The sequence below is a fragment of the Phocoena sinus genome, chromosome 15 (genome assembly GCF_008692025.1).
Source record: "Phocoena sinus isolate mPhoSin1 chromosome 15, mPhoSin1.pri, whole genome shotgun sequence".
Classification (NCBI taxonomy): domain Eukaryota; kingdom Metazoa; phylum Chordata; class Mammalia; order Artiodactyla; family Phocoenidae; genus Phocoena; species Phocoena sinus.
Genome location: NC_045777.1, coordinates 82,067,481 through 82,088,639, shown reverse-complemented (window position 1 = coordinate 82,088,639; position 21,159 = coordinate 82,067,481). Strand labels below are relative to the sequence as shown.

General features: G+C 45.9%; 1 protein-coding gene and 1 long non-coding RNA gene across 8 annotated transcripts; one reads left to right on the top strand and one right to left on the bottom strand.

Moving 5' to 3' along the window:
* Window positions 1–903: 903 nt before the first annotated feature.
* On the top strand, window positions 904–16,349 carry LOC116739893. 2 transcript variants are annotated; one of them, XR_004345733.1, is made up of 3 exons: window positions 904–1,663; window positions 1,902–2,066; window positions 12,657–16,349. It is a non-coding gene; the product is annotated as an uncharacterized LOC116739893 (long non-coding RNA). The 2 variants fall into 2 exon arrangements; XR_004345734.1 differs by lacking the exon at window positions 12,657–16,349 and adding an exon at window positions 5,307–5,403.
* Window positions 7,803–19,166, bottom strand: ZNF789 (zinc finger protein 789). Of its 6 annotated transcripts, none has more exons than XM_032604757.1 (5): window positions 19,030–19,166; window positions 16,647–16,724; window positions 12,715–12,841; window positions 10,052–10,165; window positions 7,803–8,945 (listed from the first exon to the last, which is right to left on the bottom strand). In XM_032604757.1, the coding sequence occupies exons 2-5, from the start codon at window positions 16,713–16,715 to the stop codon at window positions 7,936–7,938; spliced, it is 1,320 nt and encodes a 439-aa protein (XP_032460648.1). In that variant the 5' UTR covers window positions 16,716–16,724; window positions 19,030–19,166; the 3' UTR covers window positions 7,803–7,935. The 6 variants fall into 6 exon arrangements, with proteins under 6 accessions (XP_032460648.1, XP_032460650.1, XP_032460645.1 ...); XM_032604759.1 differs by having other exon boundaries at window positions 19,112–19,138; XM_032604754.1 differs by having other exon boundaries at window positions 18,888–19,105.
* Window positions 19,167–21,159: the final 1,993 nt, after the last annotated feature.

Here is a 21,159-nt window from a genome sequence, read left to right as displayed (position 1 = left end):
TCTGCATGAAATCCTTCCACTGATGGGGAGCTCGTTGCTTCCCAGGGCAGCCTCTTCCATTTAAAAACAGCTCTGATTGCCAGAAACTTCTTAGTGAGCTGAAAACTATGCTGATCCGGGGTCATACATCTCCTGGTTGCAGAAAAAAGAAGAGTGCTATGATTTGAACATTCGACTGTGAAGTTCTTTTCTGCCTTTCAGTCATCACATCCATCATCACCTTACCTTCTAAACCTCTCAAAGGAAAGGGAAACAAAACGTTAGGGTCATGTATTTTGTTTCCTCAATTTTGCGGCAAGTTGGAGCAAAATCTGTTTGCTCAAGACGCTGTTTCGTTATCGTTTTTTAACATTAAAATATTGTAAAGGACTAAAGGCAGAAAAGGAACAGGACAGTAGAATCTGCATTCCAATCACATCACTAAATGCGTGCCCGGAGCACGTTGGTTGAATTCTACAGAAATGTTTGCTACGGTATTGGGGCTGGGAGGAAGACTGTGATTGATTCTATCAATTTTTTGTTGTTGTTTTCACAAAAGTATCAGAGCCATCTGAGTGCGACCAGGTCAATGTCATCAGCTTGGAGTCCTTTCCCTGCAGAAGGAACGATTAGAAAGAGACACCCATGTGCTAGTTCTCAAAACTTGTGACCTGCACCTTCCACCCAGGAGGCTAGATTCCCCATCAATTCCTTACTTCTTTCCCATTAGTGAGGACGTGCCGCTAAATCTTGGTCTTTTTCCTCAACTGAGGAAGAGGTTAAATTCCCTAGATTTATAGAGGAACCACCGAGACAGCGAGACCTCCTGGATTCCTAGAGAACACCAATAGGGGTGGAGTTCCGGGGGGGCGGAACCGTGACGGGGTTCCGGTAAGCTTTCCGGAACTCGTTCTATTTGTGCTACAGGTTGTTGTATCGTCTGCAGGTTCTTCGTTTCCGCACCATCCCCGCGACTCAGAGTTTCCGGCTGCGGGTAGCGTAGGGGACAAGAGATGCGTAGTTACTACCCCCGGCAGGATGTGGGGAGGTGCCCCTCTCTGACGTTTCCCTCACTCACTCCCAGCCCAGCTTTGTGCTTTGACTTAACCTAAGTGATGAGATCGATTAGGAAAGGAATTGGAGACAAAACCAAGACACTAGCGTTTTCTGAGGTGTCCACAGGGTCGGTTTCTCTGAGCCCTCTCCTGGGCTTGCCTACGGCTGACTTCTCACTGTGGACTTTCCTCTGTGCCTGTGCACTCCTGGTGTCTCTTTCCTCTTCTTATAAGGACACCATTCCTATCCTTGAAGACCCCACCCTTATGACCTTATTTAACCTTAATCACCTCCTTAAGTGCTCTGTCTCCAAATACAGCCACACTGGGGGTTAGGGCTTCCAGTGCATGGGTTTTGCGAGGGGCACACAATTCAGCCCAGAACAGTTGGGAACTATCTTGTCACTATCTGTGTTTTCCCATAGCACCTAGCACAGCGCCTTGCAAAATGGTAAATCTAGGTTTTTGTTAACAAAGTGATAGAACACCTGATGGGAACTGGGAGAGGAGTTATAAAGTCATTTAAATCTATTGTCTTAGCTCATCTTTGTTTATAAAATTTCTGAGCTCTATTCTGGAAGTTCCTAGTTCCTGCTTGGAACTTCAGTCTCCAGGACAATGGCACAGAGGTAAAAGGGAAGCTCCTGGGGCCTCTGGGGTGGGAACTGCAGGGGCAGGGTCTGTGCCCTTCCGGTAACCCCAGCAGTGTAACAAGCATCTGTTCCTAGCGAGGGTTCGGGGTGGGGCTGTCTACCAGGCAGGTGCGGTGCAGTCAGCCGAGGTGGAGCGGGTGAGCCCTTGCTTCTCACAAGCTTACCTTCTGGCAGGATTCTGAACAGTCTGCGGTAACCGGTATTGCCCCAGCAGGTGTCACAGTGGATGTAGGATCATTGGATGATCACAGCATGGCTTGGGGGCCTCCGTGGCTATTCATCTTGGTGAGCAGAGATTGTATTGCCACTTTGAATGATTGGACTAGAACATCTGTCTTGGCATCCTGTCCCCTTCAGAACCCACGCTGGATTCTTTTTGGTGAGCAAAGGGCTTATCATAATTGGGCCCCCCGTTTTAATGATTTTTAATTGTCCGAGCCCCACTTGCCAGACTATATCGCTTAGCTTTTGGTTACAGCCCAATAATCCATCCAGTTCTTTGTTGAAATTCTTCAGTTCTTTTGGAAAAGAAAATGCAGGAGGTGTTGTTCTAATCTCAGATTTAATGAAGAATATCTTAAACATGTACTAAGTCAGTTTAATGATAACATCTCTAACAAATCGACCTACAAAGGTCTACCTGCTCAAACACAATAGCAGTTTTTCTTTTTTTAATGAATTTTTAAAATATTTATTTTATTTATCTATTTTATTTTGGGGGCTGCATCGGGTCTTAGTTGCGGCATGTGGGGTCTTTGTTGAGGCATGTGGGATCTTTCATTGTAGTGCGGGCTTCTCTCTAGCTGTGGTGCAAGGTCTCCAGGGTGCATGGGCTCTGTAGTTTGCGGCACGCGGGCCGTTTCGCTGTGGCATGGGCTTAGTTGCTCCGTGGCATGTGGGATCTTAGTTCCCCAACCAGGGCTTGAACCTGCGTCCCCTGCGTTGGAAAGTGGATTCTTTACCGCTGGAGCACCAGGGAAGCCCCTATAAGTTTACTTTTTACTCCTATAACAGTGTAAGGCAGATATACATGAATGACAGGAAGGCTCTCCTCTGAGCAGTCAATCTGATGGGGGCCCTGGCATCTTCAGACGTGGCTTCCGAGACCTCCTTGGGGATTTTCTAACCTAGTCAACTGGGAGAAGAGAACGCGGACGTGTGACAGGGCTTTCTGGGCCAAGCCAAGAAGTGGCACACATCATCTTCACTATGGTCCATTGGTTAGAACTCGGTCACCTAGCTGCATTTAACAATACAAGCTGCAAAGTGTAGTCTAGCTGTGTGTCCAGGAAGGACAAAAACAAATTTTTGATAAACTGGTAGCAATCTACAACAAGACTCAAAAATTACTAACTGTAGAAAATTGATAAATTCAACTACACTATATTAGGAAAAGACAAAACAAAATGGGAAGCACAGCCCAGGAAGATGAAAAGATGCTCAACTACATTAGTAATAAGAGAAAAGCACATTAAACCACAATTGGATACGATTTCACAAAAGATTATCAAATCTTTCAAAATCTGTCAGTATCAAGTACCGATAAAGATATAGAATAGTGGAAACTCTCATCTGCTGTTGAGTTGTTACATTTATTAGGGAAAACAGTTTGCCATACTTTTTTTTAGCCATGTCACATGGCATGTGGGATCTTAGTTCCCCAACCAAGGATCGAACCTGTGCCCCCTGCATTGGAAGCGTGGAGTCTTAACCACTGGAACGCCAGGGAAGTCCCTGGCCATACTTCTTAAAGTTGAACATGTATATATCTTATTTCTAGGTTTTTTCACAGGGAACCAAGAGGCATGTTGACATGCTGCTTTACAAAAGCCCCAAACTGGAAACATCCTGAAAACCCATCAACAAAAGAATAGATTCATAAATTGTGCTGTATTCCTGCAGTGGGATACTTATTGTCAGTGAATGTGGTTGAACCACAGCTACACAGAAAGATGCATGATTCTCAAAACACATGTGCAGTGAAAGAGTATGACTCCATGTATGTAAAGTTCTGAAAAAGCAGAACTAAGTAATACATCATCCAGACATAAATAGATAGGTGGTACGTCTACATAATACAAGGGAATGATTAACATAAAACTCAGAATATTTGTTAACCTTTGGTGAAGAGGGAGGGAGAGGAGATTGGACAGAACATAAGAGGCTTTTGTGATTCTGAAAATGATCTATTTCTTACCTAGTATGAGGATGCATGGGTGTTCTTTTCATTATTATTTACTGTCATATATCCTCAGATACTTTTGAATTATGATATTATTTCACAAGAAACATGGACAAGTTTACTGTAAAATATTGCTAACATACAGACAAGTATAGACAATAGAGATTGATTTTAAAGAACATTCACATATGCACCAGATTAATCAATTCTTAACATATTTGCTTCATATCTTTCTAAAAATATATATATATATTTATTTATTTGGTTGCACTGGGTCTTAGTTGTGGCAGGCAGGCTCCTTAGTTGTGGCTCACGGGCTTCTTAGTTGCGGCTTGCCAGCTCCTTAGTTGCAGCACACGGGCTCCTTAGTTGTGGCATGTGAACTCTTAGTTGCGGCATGCATGTGGGATCTAGTTCCCTGACCAGGTATCGAACCCGTACCCCCTGCATTGGGTGTGCAGAGTCTTATCCACTGCACCACCAGGGAAATCCCTCATATCATTTTAAGAAATAAAATAATATGTACTGTAAAGACTCCCATTCCTTTCCCTCATCAGAAGGAATAACTATACTGAAATTGTGTCCTTTTCCCCATTTTATACCACAAGATCTTGTATCCATAAACAATATATGTAGTGTTGCAGGATTTAAAATTTTATGCAGACATATTATATTCTGTCATGTTGGAACTTGATTTGCCATTTTAAGATTGATTTATGTTTCTGTATATAAATAGATCCAGTTTATTCAAACTGCTATAAATTAGTTCCCGAGAGAGACTTGGAAGAATGTTAAATTTGGTAAATGTGGGTAGATGGTGTAAAGGATTCTCTGTATTATTTTTGCAATTTGGAAATTATTTCAGAGTAACAGTATCACTACTGAATCATTTATATTGGCAATATGCACTTGGAAATGGAAGTGGGGGAAGTATCCGTTTATGATAATGACACAAATAACTGACCATAAATTTACTTGAAAAAAATCTAAGAACTTACCTGAAAATGTATATTTTGACAGGAAGTCATGTATTACTATTTTATTCTAAAATGTAGAATTTCATGTAGTGTTTTCCTTTATGCTTCCCCTCCTCATTTCTACCAGCTAAGAAACGTTGGCAGAAAGAGAAGCCACCTTGATAAAAGCTACAGTTGAGTGTGAACTTGGAATAAGATCTAGACTGACACAGGTGTTGTCAAAGGTGTGAGCTGCATACCAGTCATATGACCATGTTATGTGACATTTTAGTGAACTGTAATCCAAGTGTGTAAAAGGAGGAGAAAATGAAAGCACTGAACAATTTTTATATCTTATTTTTAGTCATTTGAATTTTAACACAGTCTGTGTTTTCATTTATAGTTTAGCATTATTAGCTAAAGAAGGAAATAACGTTTGTATTATTTATTTTTCACCTTGATTTAAATATGGTGTAAAAAGCTTCACTGGTCTTGTCAAAAAAAGGTGCACCTTTTCGGGCTTCCCTGGTGGCACAGTGGATAAGAATCTGCCTGCCAATGCCGGGGACACGGGTTCGATGCCTGGTCTGGGAAGATCCCACATGCCGCGGAGCAATTAAGCCCGTGCACCACAGCTACTGAGACTGCGCTCTAGAGCCCGCGAGCCACGACTACTGAAGCCTGCGTGCCTAGAGCCCGTGCTCTGCAACAAGAGAAGCCACTACAATGAGAAGCCCGTGCACTGCAACAAAGAGTAGCCCCCGCTCACCGCAACTAGAGAAAGCCCGCGTGCAGCAACGAAGACCCAACACAGCCCCCCCCCAATAATAATAAATAAATAAATAAAAATTTAAAAAAAAAAAAAAAAAAAAAAGTGCACCTTTTCTAGTCCAGTGGAGTATTCTAGACTCTTCTGACCTTTGCAGTATGAGCTAATGATTCCCCTGTGTGGCCAGGCATGGAGGACAGTGGGTCCAGCCCATTAGCTAAATAGAAAAGCCAAAACTTGAGCGTTTCTTCTCCATTACCTTCCCTGGAGGGCTAGTTTGGAGCTCCTGCCCTACTGCTAAATATTGACAAACATGACCATACACTGACGATGACATCGCTGATCTGTGCTCCTGGCCTGGTGACCGTCTAGCCTCTGCGGAAGGCAGGAAGCCTGCCCTGCACGCCGGCACTCTTGAGCTGGGGACCCCTTTCTCCCAAGGCAAATTAGTTCAGCAAGGCTTCCAGACCAGCCCCACCCCTCCCCTCCTTTGTGTCCCAGGAATTCTACTGAAAAAAATATTTTCAGCAAATCAAACATTTTATAGGGGCCATTTATAAAGGGAAAGGAAGGCCGTTTAATTTAGTTGTAGAGAAGTGGCACCGAATACAAGCTCCCTTGTTCCTCCACAAGAAGTCCTCAGGGTTTCTCCAGCAGTGCTGTCCAAGCCTGGGATGATGGCAGTGTTCTATAATTGTGCTGATCGTGAAATGTGGCTTTTGATTTGAGGAAGTTTTTTAACTTTTTAAGATTTTAATTTAAATAGGCTCATATGGCTAGTGGCTGCCATATTGAAGAGTGCAGCTCTTTTCTCCTCCTTGGGACAGATGTGGCTGAAGGTGGGCATTTCCATGTTACCTCTGGATCCTTAGCTGTACCCTCTCTCTTTCTGGAAAGCTGGAAGCGTGTACATCATCTACACAAAATAGATTCAGTAGTCTGAGCCAGACTGTGTACTCAAGCCTGGATCTGCTTTCACAGGTCCCCAACTCCAGAGGTGGTTGTGAGCAAGAATTCTCTCTCATTGGCTTATTTCCTCTTATCAGAGGCCTCGACTTCTTAATTTTGTTCGGGGAAATAGAGTTTGGCAGCCTTTCCTTCCAGCCAGTTCCTGCCGCTTGGTACACAAGTACTGATACCGAATCCAGTATATAATCTAACACTTATTATTTTCCTGCTGCAAAGCTGAAGTTTCCTTTATTTTCTGGGGTGCCACTTGCTTTCTTCTCATTCCCAATAGAACTTTGTTTTTATGTGCTGGGTAAGAAATCATGGAACTGGTAAGGACAAGAAAATAATAAAATCAAGGGATTTGATTAACATGAGAGGGTCTAACAGCAGCAGTTTACTCGTGAGGAGAAGAGGTGTTGAAATACTGGTAGGGGAGTTAGAAGGGACACAGAGAAGGGCAGGCAGCTAATCAAGCAGCTACCACGGAGAGTGAATGTGCGCCATCCCACGGAAAGACTCTGAAAACAGTGTGAAACACATGCTTCACAGATGTTCCACCCTAGGGGAGAGGGAGACCTGGTATCCGTCAAAATCCCATCAAGCGTGGTTGAGGGCTGCCCCCAGAGCAGTGGTCTTTCGTGGTTTTCGACAAAGCCCCGCAGCCCAAGAGACACAGATGGTGCAAGTCGGATGAAGCACACGGCAGGGGCAAGGCCGGGGGCAGCGGGGGCAGGGCAACGTTGACTTGGAACTCTCAGTAGAAACTAGTAGCCCACTAATTTTAGTTTCTGGGTAAATTTCGGTAATTCTTAATATCTCAGTAGTACTAGTGGGTAGCCCTTACTTTATTTTTAAAACGTCTGTATAATCTCAGGTGATTTTTCAGTATGAAACCAAGAAAGGCATTCTTAAATCGTTCACGATCCAGAAGATGGTCTCCAGCCTGGGGGACCACAGAGTAAAACTTCTATGCCTTCCATCTGCCTTGACTTAACTCGGGGAAATGAAGGTAAAGGGGACCCAGGGAGACTGGACACAACAACCTATGACATTTCTATTAAGTAACTCTTTTTTTTTTTTTAATTTAAATCCAGTTTTATTGTTTTGTTTTTTGGCTGTACTGCAGAGCATGTGGGATCTAACTTCCCTGACCAGGGACCGAGCCCATGCCCCCTGTGTTGGAAGTGCAGAGTCCTAATCACTGGACCGCCAGGGAAGTCCTCTATTAAGTAATTCTTGACTGTAGCAAGAAGGTTAGCTACGAAGAGAGGATCCCCAGAGAAAAAACATTTCAGTTCCTGTTTATTAATTTTCATAAAACAATTGAGTTACACATATTTGCAAGAGTGGTTAGGTTCTGGTCTTTAAATGGTAGCTTTTCTGGTTACTATCACATAGGTATCTGCTCTCTGTGAGTACCCTGATGCTTAATAAAGCTTGTGCGCCAACTGAAAGATTTTCCACATTTGTCACATCTGTAGGGTCTCTCTCCAGTATGAATGACCTCATGTCGATGAAGATTTGCCTTAAAACTAAAAGTTTTCCCACATTCGCTACATTCAAAGAATTCCTCCTTGGTATGGATTCTTTGATGCTGAATGAGATCTACATTCCGACCAAAGGATTCACCACATTCACTGCATTTATGAGTGTTCTGTTTATTGTGAATTTGTCGATGGCTCATAAGGGTTGAATGCCGGCCAAAGGCTTTTCCACATTCAATGCATTTATGGGGTTTCTCTCCACTGTGGATTAACTGATGTCGAATAAGGGTTGAATTCTGACTAAATGTTCTTTCACATTCACTACATTTATAGGGTTTTTCTTTGGTATGGATCCTCCTGTGTTCAACAAGATACGCCATCTGACGGAAACACTTTCCACAGTCATGACATTTATATGGCTTTTTTTGTGAGTGACACTGTTTGTGGACAATCAGAGCAGACTTCTGTTTGAAGGCCTGCCCACATATGTCACACTCAAAGGGATCCTCTGAACTGTGAATTCTTTGATGTCGAACAAAATTTGCCTGACGCTGGAAGGCTCTTCCACATTCGCTGCATTCGTAAGATTTTGCATTTGTAAGAATTCGCTTATGCCTCAAAAGCAGTGATCTCTGATGGAAGGGTTTTCCATACTCATATTTGCCCTGCTTTGTCCTTGCCTGAGCTTTCAGATCTTGAATGAGGTTAAGGTTTTGAAGGAAGTCCTTACAGCATTCATCACCAATAGTAGGGAGCGAAAGTCGGTAAATGTCCACAAATTCGTTACATTCAAGTAACTTTTCTAAGGGTTTCCTGGCCATTTTCTGCTTTACCAGTGACATCTTACATGACTCTAGATCTTCAGAAATGTTCTGCTTTGGAGTTAGCTCTTTCATCTTGAATCTGGCTTCAGGACCTAGCCAAAAAAAAAAAAAAAGTATATAAATGACCTGACTGCCATAGAAGGAAAAAAAAGGAAAGAAGTCAGGAAGTTTGTGATACGAGACTCAAACGAGGCTAAGAAGTGCTCACCTAGTTAAATCATCATACTACAGAGGCCAGTATTCTGATTTCCTTCCATAGGACCCACAGCTTTCATATCAGAAAGAGCTCTTGACATCGGCTAACCAGCTAAAATGTCCACAAGAGTATATGTCAGAGAATGTGAGAATTGAATAAATCCATCACCATCAGTGGGATAACAACTTACTCTCAGTACCAGCAGTGTCACATAACTAGGAGAGAGGTAGCATTTTGTACTTTCTAGATAAGCATGTTTTTAATAATTCTGGGAGAAACAACTTCTTAAAAATGGAGAAAGTGTGTAAGATAGAATAGAAAAGGAAACAGAGAGAAATAAGTACAAAACTAATGGACTAGAGCAGTGGTTTTTCAACCAGGGATGGTGTTGCTGCAACCTAGTGGGTGGAGGCCAAGGATGCTGCTAAACATCCTACGAGGCCCAGGACAGCCCTCACCGCAAAGAATTAAACAGCCTAAAATGTCAACGGTGCTGAGGCTGTGAAACCGTGGAGGGAGGGATGTGAAAAAGGGTAGAAGCAGCAATCAGGACATAGTACGTAGGAAAAACGAACATCAGTAAACACCGAGAGAATTTGGAAAACAAAATGAGAGCAAGGGAACAAGAGCAAGTATAGAGAAAGGGTAAGTAATGAGGGTAGAAAAAAGGAGTATCTAGGATGGCACGAGAGCTGTCAGAAAACACCAGACCGGCTGCTTCAGAGAAGCACTTGAACTGCAGTAGAAAGAGGATGAGCTTTGCAGACTTGATGTCAAATCCCAACTATCAACCTACTAGCCGTGTGACAGACATCGCAGTCCCTTAGTTTCTTCACCTGGGAATGGGGCTGATGACCATACCCACCACCTGCAGGGTGCAGAAGGCATAATGAGCAGGAGAGACACCAGACACCCGGCTCGGTATCGGCACAGGAGGGGCCTGGTGAATGGGGTCCCTCCCTCTGCGTGACCCCCACAGGGCCGGGTCTTCTCCTCACCCACCTGGGCAAGCACTACCGGAAGCCTTCCTAGTCCCAGCTCTTGGTAGATCCAGGATCCACGGCTCTTCCCACTGCTCCAGCTGACAGATCACCTCAGGTTTGGGAAACTGAACTCCTACTCGTGGGGAAGTAAATGGGATGTGCTGGTTAGTGAGCAGCAGATGTCCCAGAGCTCATTTTACCCCTTGGGGTCTAAGCGGTGGGGGGACAGTGACAAGTAGAGATCAGGACAGTAGTGAACAGGGCTGGTGAGGAGAGGACTTGGTGCAATCTTTATTGAAAGCCTGAACAATATTCACACTCTGGGATATGGTAATTTCACTCTTAGAAATATAGCCTAAGGAAAATTAGGACAAAGGTTAATGAACCAGAGATGTTCAGCAGAGTTCTAACAAACAGTGCAAACTGGAAATAAACTAAATGTCAATAGGGGAATGGTTAAAGTGTAGCACATGAATACAACAAAGGCAAAAGTATTAGGCAGATACTGAAAATCCATGTATTCAAAGAATATTTCTTTTGGGCTTCCCTGGTGGCGCAGTGGTTAAGAATCTGCCTGCCAATGCAGGGGACACGGGTTCGAGCCCCGGTCTGGGAAGGTCCCACATGCCGCAGAGCAACTAAGCCCGTGAGCCACAACTACCAAGCCTATGCTCTAGAGCCCGCGAGCCACAACTACTGAAGCCCGCGCGCCTAGAGCCTATGATCCACAACTAGAGAAGCCACTGCAATGAGAAGCCCACGCACCGCAAGAGTGGCCCCCGCTCGCCACAACTAAAGAAAGCCTGCACGCAGCAACAAAGATCCAATACAGCCAAAATAAAGAAAGAAATAAAATACATTAAAAAAAAAACTGAAAGAAGTTTCATATTAAAAAAAAAGAATATTTCTTTTTCCCCCCAGTGCATCTGATACATTTTTCAAAGAATGTTTCTTAAAATAGGAAAATGCTCCCTAGATATTTTAAAGCAGAATACAAAACTCATGTAAATTATGATCCAAATTTTGTTTTTAAAAACTACGTGTGTCTGTGCGTGTGTGTGTGTACAGATCTTCCTCTACTTACAAAAGGGTAACTTCCTGGTAAACCCAATCTAAACTGAAAATATGCTAAGTCAGAAATGCATTTATTACACCTGACCTCCCGAACATCATAGCTTAGCCTCACCGACCTTAACCACGCAAAGAACACTTATATTATGCCACAGTTGGGCAAGATCGTCTAACACAAAACCTACTTTATTATAAAGTGGTGAAAAGCTGTTGTAACTTACTGAATACTGTACTGAAAGTGAGAAACAGAATGGTTTCAAGTGTACTGGTTGGCTGCCCTTGTGACGACATTATCACATAGCTGTGTGGGAGCTGCGGCTCTGAGCCCAGCGTCACCAGAGAGAGCGGTCCTGCATATCGCTACCCGAGGAAAAGATAAAAATTCGAAGTGCGCTTTCCACTGAATGTGTATTGCTTTCACACCATTGTAAAGTTGAAAACATCTTAAGCTGAACCATCATAAATAGGACTGTCTGTATACATACATAAAAGTAAACCAAAATGTTAACAGGGTTAATGCTGGGCAGTGGGCATGCAGATGATTTTAATTTTCTGCTTTATGAGGGTTTTTAATAACAGGGAAAATGCTGATACTATAATGTTAAGTTTTAAAGGGATTACAGAATTATACATAGACTATGCTCAGCTAGCTTCTTTTTTTTTTAAAAACAGCACAGGAAAAAAAAAACAGGAAGGAAATATTCCAAAATATTAAGTGTTAGCCCTGAATGTTTTCCCCTTCCGTTTATGCTTTCCTCTATCTTTCATATATTCAAGTATGCTCTTGGAATGCTTTTAGAACAAAAACAAACAGTAAAACATCCAGTGCTGGGTGGACAGTCTCACAAGAGGTGGGCAAGACTCTGTGCCAAGAGTGTCCGCATGGGAGCCAACACTCCCCAGAAAGAAAATGTCATCCAGGAACCTCCCACCCTAGGGAGACTCTGCATCGGACTAACCCAAAGGCAGGCTCCTGGGAAGATGGAAGCTGTGAAGGTTCAGAAGTGAAGTCAGTGAAGAATCATTTCCTGGGCACCCAGTGATGTTGTAAACAAGGAGGGAAACCATTTTCAGACAGAAGGAAAAGACTCTTCAAGGGAGCAAGATGCTAGACTTGGAATCTGCAGCGGCCACAGTCGTCAGCGCCTAGGAGTCTTAACAGGTGTGGAGGATTCAGGTCGGGGTGGGGAATGGGCTAATCGTCTCTGAACTCTAAAACAAAAGGGAACTATTAATTGTCCACAATCCCTCATTTGAAAACTTTGAGGCCAGATGTGTTTCATGACTCAGAATTTTTCCAGATTTCAGAAAGATGCCTTGGTGGGTATATTTTCTCTTATGCACCACCCCCAACAGGGGTTGGAGCTGAAACCTTAAACACACTGATATTTCTGATGCCATACATATATATATATATATATATAAAGACCAAATGAGAAAAAGGATGATAAATAGCTTCCTGTACGATAAAAATCAGATTTAACCACCTGATGACTAATGAGTTATGAAAAAACGTCTGGTTTTCAGAGCTTTTTCTGCTTCTGGAATTGCAGATAAGAGACTGAGGAGATGTGCAGATACTCAAAGTGAAATGTCAAGCCGACTCGTTACCCAAGGAGAGCACGTTTCTGTAGTTGTCCAGCATCACGTCTCTGTAGAGGTCCTTCTGAGCCCAGTCCAGTGTGTCCCACTCTTCCCTGGTGAAGTACAGAGCCACGTCCTCAAAGGACAGCAACCCCTGGAAACACAGCGACTGACTGCAGCTGCAATTCTTACAATAACTTTGTGAGCTACAGTATCATTATTACAGATGGTCAATATCTGAGGCTTCTCTGGCCGTTTGGTCTCTGCTGCAGTCACTCAGCTCTGCTGTGGTAGCACAGACACAGCACAGACAACACGAGAGCAAACGGTGTGACTGTGACCCAATAGAACTACTCCCGGCTCCAGGTGAGTTTGCCGACCCTGCTCTGTACAACCCTACCTTGCACATCCTGTATTTCTTCTGCCCGGATCTCTCAGGAAAGAGATGGCTCATTCCCGTGAGGTCCCAGAGGATGGGGCAGCGTGCGGGCCATTCACACAGGGACGGACAGGCTAATGGGACACAGGGCCGGACAGGCTAATGGGACACGGGGACGGACAGGCTAATGGGAAAAAACCAGGCAGGCTGGAGCTCGCGGGGCTGGCTGTCGTGGGCACCGCTACCCACTAGGCGTGAAGGGGGAGGACGGGAGGGGACACTGGGATCCAGAAAGTTGTTGGAGAAGCAAGACCGGAGCGGGGGGCAGCCCAGCAGGGAGGGACTGAGGGATAAACCCCCAACAGCGATCCCCTCCAGGCGTCTGGTCCCCACCCCATCCCTCTGCCAGAAGCCAACGCGAAGCAAGAGCAAGGGAGCCCGTGGATGGAGAATATAAAGGCCAGCCTCCCAGGGCGCAAAGTGGGGAACGGTGAAGAGTGTCTCCACGGGCCAAACACAGACCGCTGAGCACCGTGCCCACGGCAGAAGTTTCCATCTGCAACTGTGTATCCAGCTCCCAGGGGCCGAGAGGCCTGGCGTCTGCCCCCCACACTCGCCGTGGTTCAGGGGGTGTTCCTGCGGAAGGGCGTCAGCAATAGGAACACCAGCTCCACCCGAGATGCTTCACGCTGCTCCCCTCTGCAGACAGACCCTGAGTCTCGCAAACGACAGGCCTTTCTTTCCTCCTGCCCACACCTGGCCCAGGGTTAGGGTCTCAAGCCCCCTCCCCCGATCCCGAATATCCTCCGTCCCCAGAGCTGCCTGCAGACGCCCTCACCTGCCCCACCCACCAGCCGCCTTCTCTGCACCTGCGTGGAGGCTCCCAGGCGCTGGGATACAACGGTTCAAAGCCCCAGAGTTATCTGTGTGCGTGGGGTTTCCTAGCTGGGCCCTTCGTGTGGCTGCACAGTTCTTGCCCTCAAGGTCCTCACCAGGGGTCTTCTTCCCCTTTATCACTCCCACTCCTTCAGGAAGCATTTACTGAGCACCAGGAAGTCGCCGGCCTGCGGCCTGCGTGCCACACGCCAGTGACAGTAAACGCACAGAGGTGACAGCTCCTGCCGGGCCCACAGGACCAGCCCCTCGGGCTGCGCACTGCTCGACTCTAGGGGACTGTTCACATGGCAGCTGTGACAACGGGACCCCCAGAGCTGCTAAGTGCACAGCCTGTGCGACCTACGGAGCCCCAGCCCCGCTTCAGGGAGTGAAGGGTCCAGTGGGGAAGCGGGAGAAGTCAACACGGTGACGATCCAGGGGTCCACGGGGGGCGACGGGGGCTGTGAGGACAGGGCTCGCCCCACCCCCTCCTCTCAGGAGGCACTGCCAGTCACTTCCCAGAAAGCAGCCCCCGGGGCACACGGCCCTCACCTCCTCCCGCCTCCCCACCGGCTCCCAGGCATCCCCTGCATCGGGCCTCACCCCCCACCCCTTCTCCCTCCTGGTGACCCCTCCTCCGGTGGATTCCATTCTCTCCTGTCTCCTCCAGGGTCTTAATCCAATGACCACGACTCTCCTGTGTTTGCCTTTTCCCCCTTGTGATGCTGTGCTTTAAATAAGGAATATATATTTGGTCTTCCTCCCTACTTCTGGCACACAGTTCCTAAAAACCCTTGGATTTTCCTAAGGGATAAGAACAGAGGATCATCTTTTAATATTTGGGCTTTTGTCCTCGGTTTCTGAAATAGCTCCAGGGCCATACAGGTGAGAGGAACGTCTTGTTACTCATAACAAATCCCTCAACCACACCTGAGTTCACGTTAACGCGGAAAACTCCTAAGGACGGGGCTGGATGTCAGGGGAACGAGCATGTGATGAGAGGGTAGAACCTTCACCCCTAGCGCCTGAGGGGCGGGGAGAGGCTGGGGTTCAGCCAGTCACCAAAGGTCAGCGACTCGACCCATCACGCCTACGTAATGAACCCCCATAAAAGCGCAGAAACAGAGGTGCTGGGGGGTGTCTGCCCGGAAAGGAAAGCCCTGCACCCCTCCCCCACTCCCCCTGCCCTGTGCCTCTCTTCCATTGGGCTGATCCTGCATTGTAGCGTTTTACATGAACCAGGACCTGCTCAGTAAACCTTTCAGAGTTCCGTGAGCCACTCTACCAGATCAATGGCACCCGCGGAGTGGGTCGTGGGAACCCCAGTTTAGAGCCGGTGGGTCAGAAGCACAGGTGACAGCCCGCACTTGTGATTGGCGTCTGAGTTCGGGGCGGGGGGCGGTCTTGCGGGGACTGAGCCCTTACCCTGTGGGTCCGATGCTAACTCCAGGGTGACAGTGTCAGAATGAGTTAAATGGCGGGCACCCAGCTGGTGTCAGAACGGTCAGAAGTGAGGCGTCGTGAAGCAGAGCAACACAGCCGCGTTCCTTCCCAGACTATCACTCCTGCCCGTAGCCCGCAGGATGCTGCCGCCTCTCCTGCCTTTACAAAGATGCTCCTGGCGCCTTGCTCCCTCTCGCTTCCGCCCTCTCTCCTTCCCTTACTGGGCCTTTTCTGTAAAGAAAACCCTACACACTCACCTCCAGTCACCCCACACCCACCCACTGGCTCTTCTGCAGCTGTCCTCTGCCCACGTGGGAACACAAGGGAGAGTCACGGGGTTAATGCAGAACCTCAGAGAGATTTCACAGAGAGGATTTTTGAGCTGAGTCTCAGCATATGCAGAGGTGGGTTGCCTGTGGACAGGGAGAACAGGATGCACACAGGCCGGGGGACAGAAGGGAGTCCACATCTCTGCGGGCGGGTCCTCTGGCCATCAGGGAAGGCGGGAGATGCCACCAGAAGGGCAGACAGAGCTCTGTGATCCCTCAGCAAATGCGGACACGCTGGGCCAACGGGTCAAAGCGCTGCCCCTCCAACTCCCTCTTGCCTCCCTCCCGTCCAAGACTGTTCTTTCCAAATGGTCGCGAGGATTCCTCACGTGTCTCCTCACTTTTCTACTCAGCCTCTCACAATCACCCTCCATCATGTTACGAGTTCAGTAACTAAGCTTCCAGCGTCCCTTTGATGCCAGCAGATCAGAATTTATCCTGTGTCGTGGGAGTTTGTTTCCACAGCTCCGTCTCCAAATGGCTTGTAAGCGCCTTAGGCGAGAGCTTCTCTCCCAGCACAAAGGCAGTACTATCTGGTATACAGTAGGTACACAATAATGCTCACTGACAGAAACAAGGAGCAACTGTGGTGACAACAGCTAAAACTTACAGAGCTCTCCACGTGTCACTAGATACCCTGCCGATACACCACGTGCCCCGTTTCATTGAATCCTTGCAACTCTGCGACAGCTGCTATCATTATCCCATTTTCCAGATAAGGAAACCGTGAGAGATCAGGTAACACATCTAAAACAGCCTGGATTTGAACCCGTCTGGCCCCAAATTTCAAGCTCTTTACATCCTACCTTCCAAGAAGGAAAAACCCCAGCTGATAAAGATGGCTCGACCTGAACAGAGGAGTTAAAGCCACGTGAACGCCATCGCCCGGCGGTGAGACTATACCAAGGTAGGGGAGGAGGAACCCTGCTCACCTTCCACAGGGCTGGCAGGAACACGGCTTCCATGGCCTGGCCTCTGAGGTGGTGCAACCTCCCGGCCATCAGGCTGAGCTGAAGGAGAGGAAAAGAGCACATGTAAGGCCAGCTCCGATTTGAAGCTCTCTCACCAGGCAGCCCTGGACAGGGAATTCCAATGGGGCCAACGAACCTCAGCTAGCACAAAGTCACTGTGTTTGGTGTCGGAATATGTGATAAAATGAAAGCAACTGCTAGAATACTCTTGTTAGGAATTTCTGAAGCTAAATCAATTTCCAATCTTTATCCAAGGAAACCTGTGGCTCTGCCCTCACCTCCTCCCTAGAGTATATTAGCAGCACCTCGTTGAGAGACTCAATACGCCAAGGGACCAGACTGTAGGAAAAAACAGAACTCTGACCTGCAACCTGCAGCAACCCGCCTGGAACCCAAACCACAAGCAATGCAGCAATAGGCCCTACATCAGGACTTGGTCTACAAGTGCCAGCTTATCTCTAATATGTACCCCTGTCCTCCATCTAGGGCCGACAGGAAAAGCCGAATATGCTCCCGTACCCAATCATGTAGGATGTTCCGCTTCTTTCATTTAACCTGCCTCCAGTTTTTCCAAGCCAATCAGCTCCTAACTCAGCATATTTGAGTCTTCCCTCTTTTCCACTATAAAACTTCCCCTTTTTGCCTTTGAGTCTCTGCCACACACACGTGATGGTGGCCAACTCCCTTGGCCATGAAGGGAATGAAGAGCCTTTGCTTGTTCTCTTTTGGGTGGTCTTCATGTATTTCTACATCACACAGAATCAGCTCAGATAGTGTAAAAATGATTTTAGGGCAGTTAGAGATTTTAGGCTACATATGATATACAAAGAGCTAATTGTGGTCAAAAGAAAATTCAGAAGACTTTACTTGATATGAACATTTTAGGGAGCAAAACCCAAACTGTGAACAAGGAGACTTCAAAACTGAAAGTCTTGGGCTCTCAGCAGTTACCACTCAGTTTATAAAGCCTGTGAAGGGGTGGCAGAATAAGCCACCCCAAAATATACCACTTTGGAATACTGAGCTGTGGGACTTAAAAAACGGCTGTTTAAAAAAGAAGCAACAATGGAACTTCCTGGCAGTCCAGTGGTTAGGACTCGGGGCTTTCACTGCCGGGGCCTGGGTTCCAACCCTAGTTGGGGAACTAAGATCCTGAAAGCTATGTGGACTCACTCATGCTAAGCCCCATGTCAGCAGACCAACACTTAATACTTAACCTAACTGCCATTTCAGCCTCTTCCAGGAATAGAACCTCCCTCCGCTTTCCCTATGAAGATAGTATTTAGGCCTGAATTCTATGCCATCTCAGGGGTTAGTCATTTTTCCTTGGGTATGTCCCATGTTTACATGAGGTATACATGTTAAGAAACTTGTTTACTTTCATCTTTTATTGCGGGAGTCTCAACTAAGTACTCAGAAGGGTAGAGAGAAAATTATTTTCCTCCCATACACATGAATGAGGAAGTACATTGTTTTCTATTGGGACTGGTTACTAGAAACTGACATTCCTTTTAGAAGAGTAGCACCGGACAAGTTTACTTGTTTGTAGCTGATTGGCTAGGAAGCTGCAAGGTCACCCTGATATGAAGAAAGCTTGTTTCCATTATGGACAGAGCCAGCATTTGGGGGAAACTAGGACAGCTTTTAAGTTTTGGTTCCGCAGCTATGGGTGGTTGGCCAGGGGACATACCCAAACTGTGGCCTCCGCTTTGCTTCTTTTTTAATATAGTAAATTCGGTGTTGTTTCTCTCAGGGAATACACAAATGATGGGATACCGAGGATCTTCATTTTTTAATTGTGCTTCTCTGGCTACCGGCGAACCTTGCTTTATGTAAGTACATCTTTAAGAAAGTCCCTCACACACCGTTCACGTTCCCTAAAAACACTGCTCCTAAGCGCTCCTGCCTCTTAAGCAAGAAGGCACCCCCCAGACGGTCCTGATCAGGGGAAGGGACCTCAACTCTTTCATTATCTAAACTAGATTATCTTCTGTGAGCATTGTGCATTTAGAAGTCAGAACCCATAATCCAATTTGTTAATCTATAACAATACAGTGCCCTGAAGATCGGGGTGGGATTGGGGGGGAGGATACGGGGGGGGAGGGGGGGTCTCTCCAGCCCTCACACCTTCTATGGCGGGGCCACCGAGGCTTCCCCGCGGCACCCAATCCTCCCATCACACTAGCTCCTTTCTCCCCAAACCTCGCGGCCTCCGACTCCAGCCGCGTCGCCTCCTCCAGGAAGTCCTCAGGATGCACCTGCGGCTGCCATGGGGGCTGCGATCCCCTCTCGAGGTGCTGGGCTGGACCCGGAATCAGGTCCAAGCTTCTCAGCTAAACCGCACCTGAGGGCGCGACGCGGAAGGTCCCTGTGCCTGTCAGCCGAATCACTGGCGCACGCCAAGCAGAGCGTCCCCACCCGAGTACCTTCTAGGAACGGCGGAGGCTTCGCAACTCTCTGATAGGGGGTAATGGGTGGGGCGGGGGTGGGGGGAGTGTGCGAGTAAGGGGGCGGGGCACTCATGTCTCTCGCAACCTCCGCTCCTGGCCGGAGCCAATCAACTGCCGCAGAGGGCGTTGACTAGGCCACGTGACTTCCAGGCCCCGCCCCAGCCCGTTCCAGCCTACCCTGGAGGTCTGGCGGCTAGGGGCTTTAAAAATGCTAATACCAAGTCCTTCCCCTTCGCACCAGATTGTAGCAAAATCTCTAGGAGTGAGCCCTCGTGCAGTTGGGTATTTTTAAAAGCTCCTCCCGGTAGTCTAATGTAGAGTGACCAACTTTTTAGAGAGCCGACCCTGGACACAGCCCTACCAGGCAAAAAAAATATGTTAGTATAATGAATTATAATACACATATGTTATTAAGATAAAAACATAAAAATAGATACTTATCTGAAATTATGTTATTCAGAATTGTTTACTTTTCTGTGACATGAATGCTGTTATTTAAAGCAACAGAGGACTTAGTGACAATTAATTGTAATTGATAGTAGGACTAATTAATCTTTTATATGATTCCATATGTTTAGTAAAGAAGTAAGAGAGACTGCAGATTAAAAAAAAAAAGCCTTCTGAGGTATTGTGTGAAATCTCCGTTTAAGTCCTGATTTCCACGGGATATACATATATATATCTCCAGTATCATACTAGTTGTTTGACCTAGGACAAATTACTTAGCTCCTCTGTACCTTATTTTCCATAGATGTAAAATGAGGATACCAGTACTATGAATTTCATAGAGTTATGAGTATTAAATGAGTTAATATGTGTGAAGTGCTTAAAACAATGCCTGGCACAGTAAATGTTCCTTAAGTATTAGAGTGAAAACCTTCAGTTTTCCAAACATCTTTAGATGAATACAGACATTCATTGACTCAGTGTTGTAGCAGTTTGAACTTCCATAGGAGAATTCAAAAAATCAGGAAATACAGTGAAATTTTTAAATTCGATTAATGTTTATTGAGTGCCTAGAATGTGCCAGGCACTGTTAGATTTTAAATATTACACATTTAAATGTTACTCAAAGCACTTAAGGCTTGGTCCAGGCAAAAAGCTGCTGAACTCAGACAGAAAAATGCTCACACAGTTGAGCTTTTGACAATCATGCTGTGTGCTAAGTTGACGACCTTGGAGACCTGGGGGCCTCAAACTCAGGGATAGTTTCCCTATCAAAATATTTACTGATATCTGAAGCTACATGGAATAGAAGGCTAAAGAGCTATACTAGAACATTGGACAAGGAAGAGAGGAATATTCCAGTCTCCCAGTGTTTATGAGATAAAGACCACTATGGAGAGGAGATCAATAATTGTAAGTCTTATAAGCAATAGTTCCTATTGCTACTCTTTAAGCTTGCTGATCCTTTCAGATATTGGTGCTTTTTTAAATCTCTACAAGTTCCATTTATTTCTTTTTATTATGTTGTATTTTTCTGTTCATTATGTTTATGCTTTATTTTAAATCCTTGAGCAGCATATCCATAATAATTATTTTAAGGTCTTTGTCTCCAAACCCCATAAGTTCTGTTCTTTCTGAATCTGTTTCTACTGACTGATTATTTTCCTGGTTTTGGATTACATTTTCCTGCTTCTTTACATATCTATTAATTTTTGATTGGATGCTAGACATTATGAAGTTTACATTGTATGTTAGAGTTTGTTGTCTCCCTTTAAAAATCATTAGAACCATACAGTCCAGAAATTCCACCTCTGGGTAAGTTCCACAAAGAATTGAAAGCAGCAACTCCAACAGATATTTGTACACCCATGTTCATCGTAGCATTATTCACGGTAACCAAAAGGTGAAAACAAGTGACCTGGACAGATGAATAGATAAACAAATGGTAGTCTACATACAATGGAATATTGTTCATCACTAAATAGGAAGGAAATTCTGACAAATGCTATAACGTGGATGAACCTTGAGGATGTTATGCTAAATGAAATAGGCCAGACATAAAAGGACAAATATTGTAT

Excerpts from the sequence above, each read along its gene's own strand:
- ZNF789 (XM_032604757.1), bottom strand. The coding sequence starts at position 16,715 with ATGGCCGGGAGGTTGCACCACCTCAGAGGCCAGGCCATGGAAGCCGTG. Across the intron at positions 12,842-16,646 it reads TCCTGCCAGCCCTGTGGAAG|GGGTTGCTGTCCTTTGAGGA; the intron begins GTGAGCAGGGTT and ends CTGTGTTTCCAG. Across the intron at positions 10,166-12,714 it reads CAGAAACGTGCTCTCCTTGG|GAGTTCAGTTTCCCAAACCT; the intron begins GTAACGAGTCGG and ends CCCCACGAGTAG.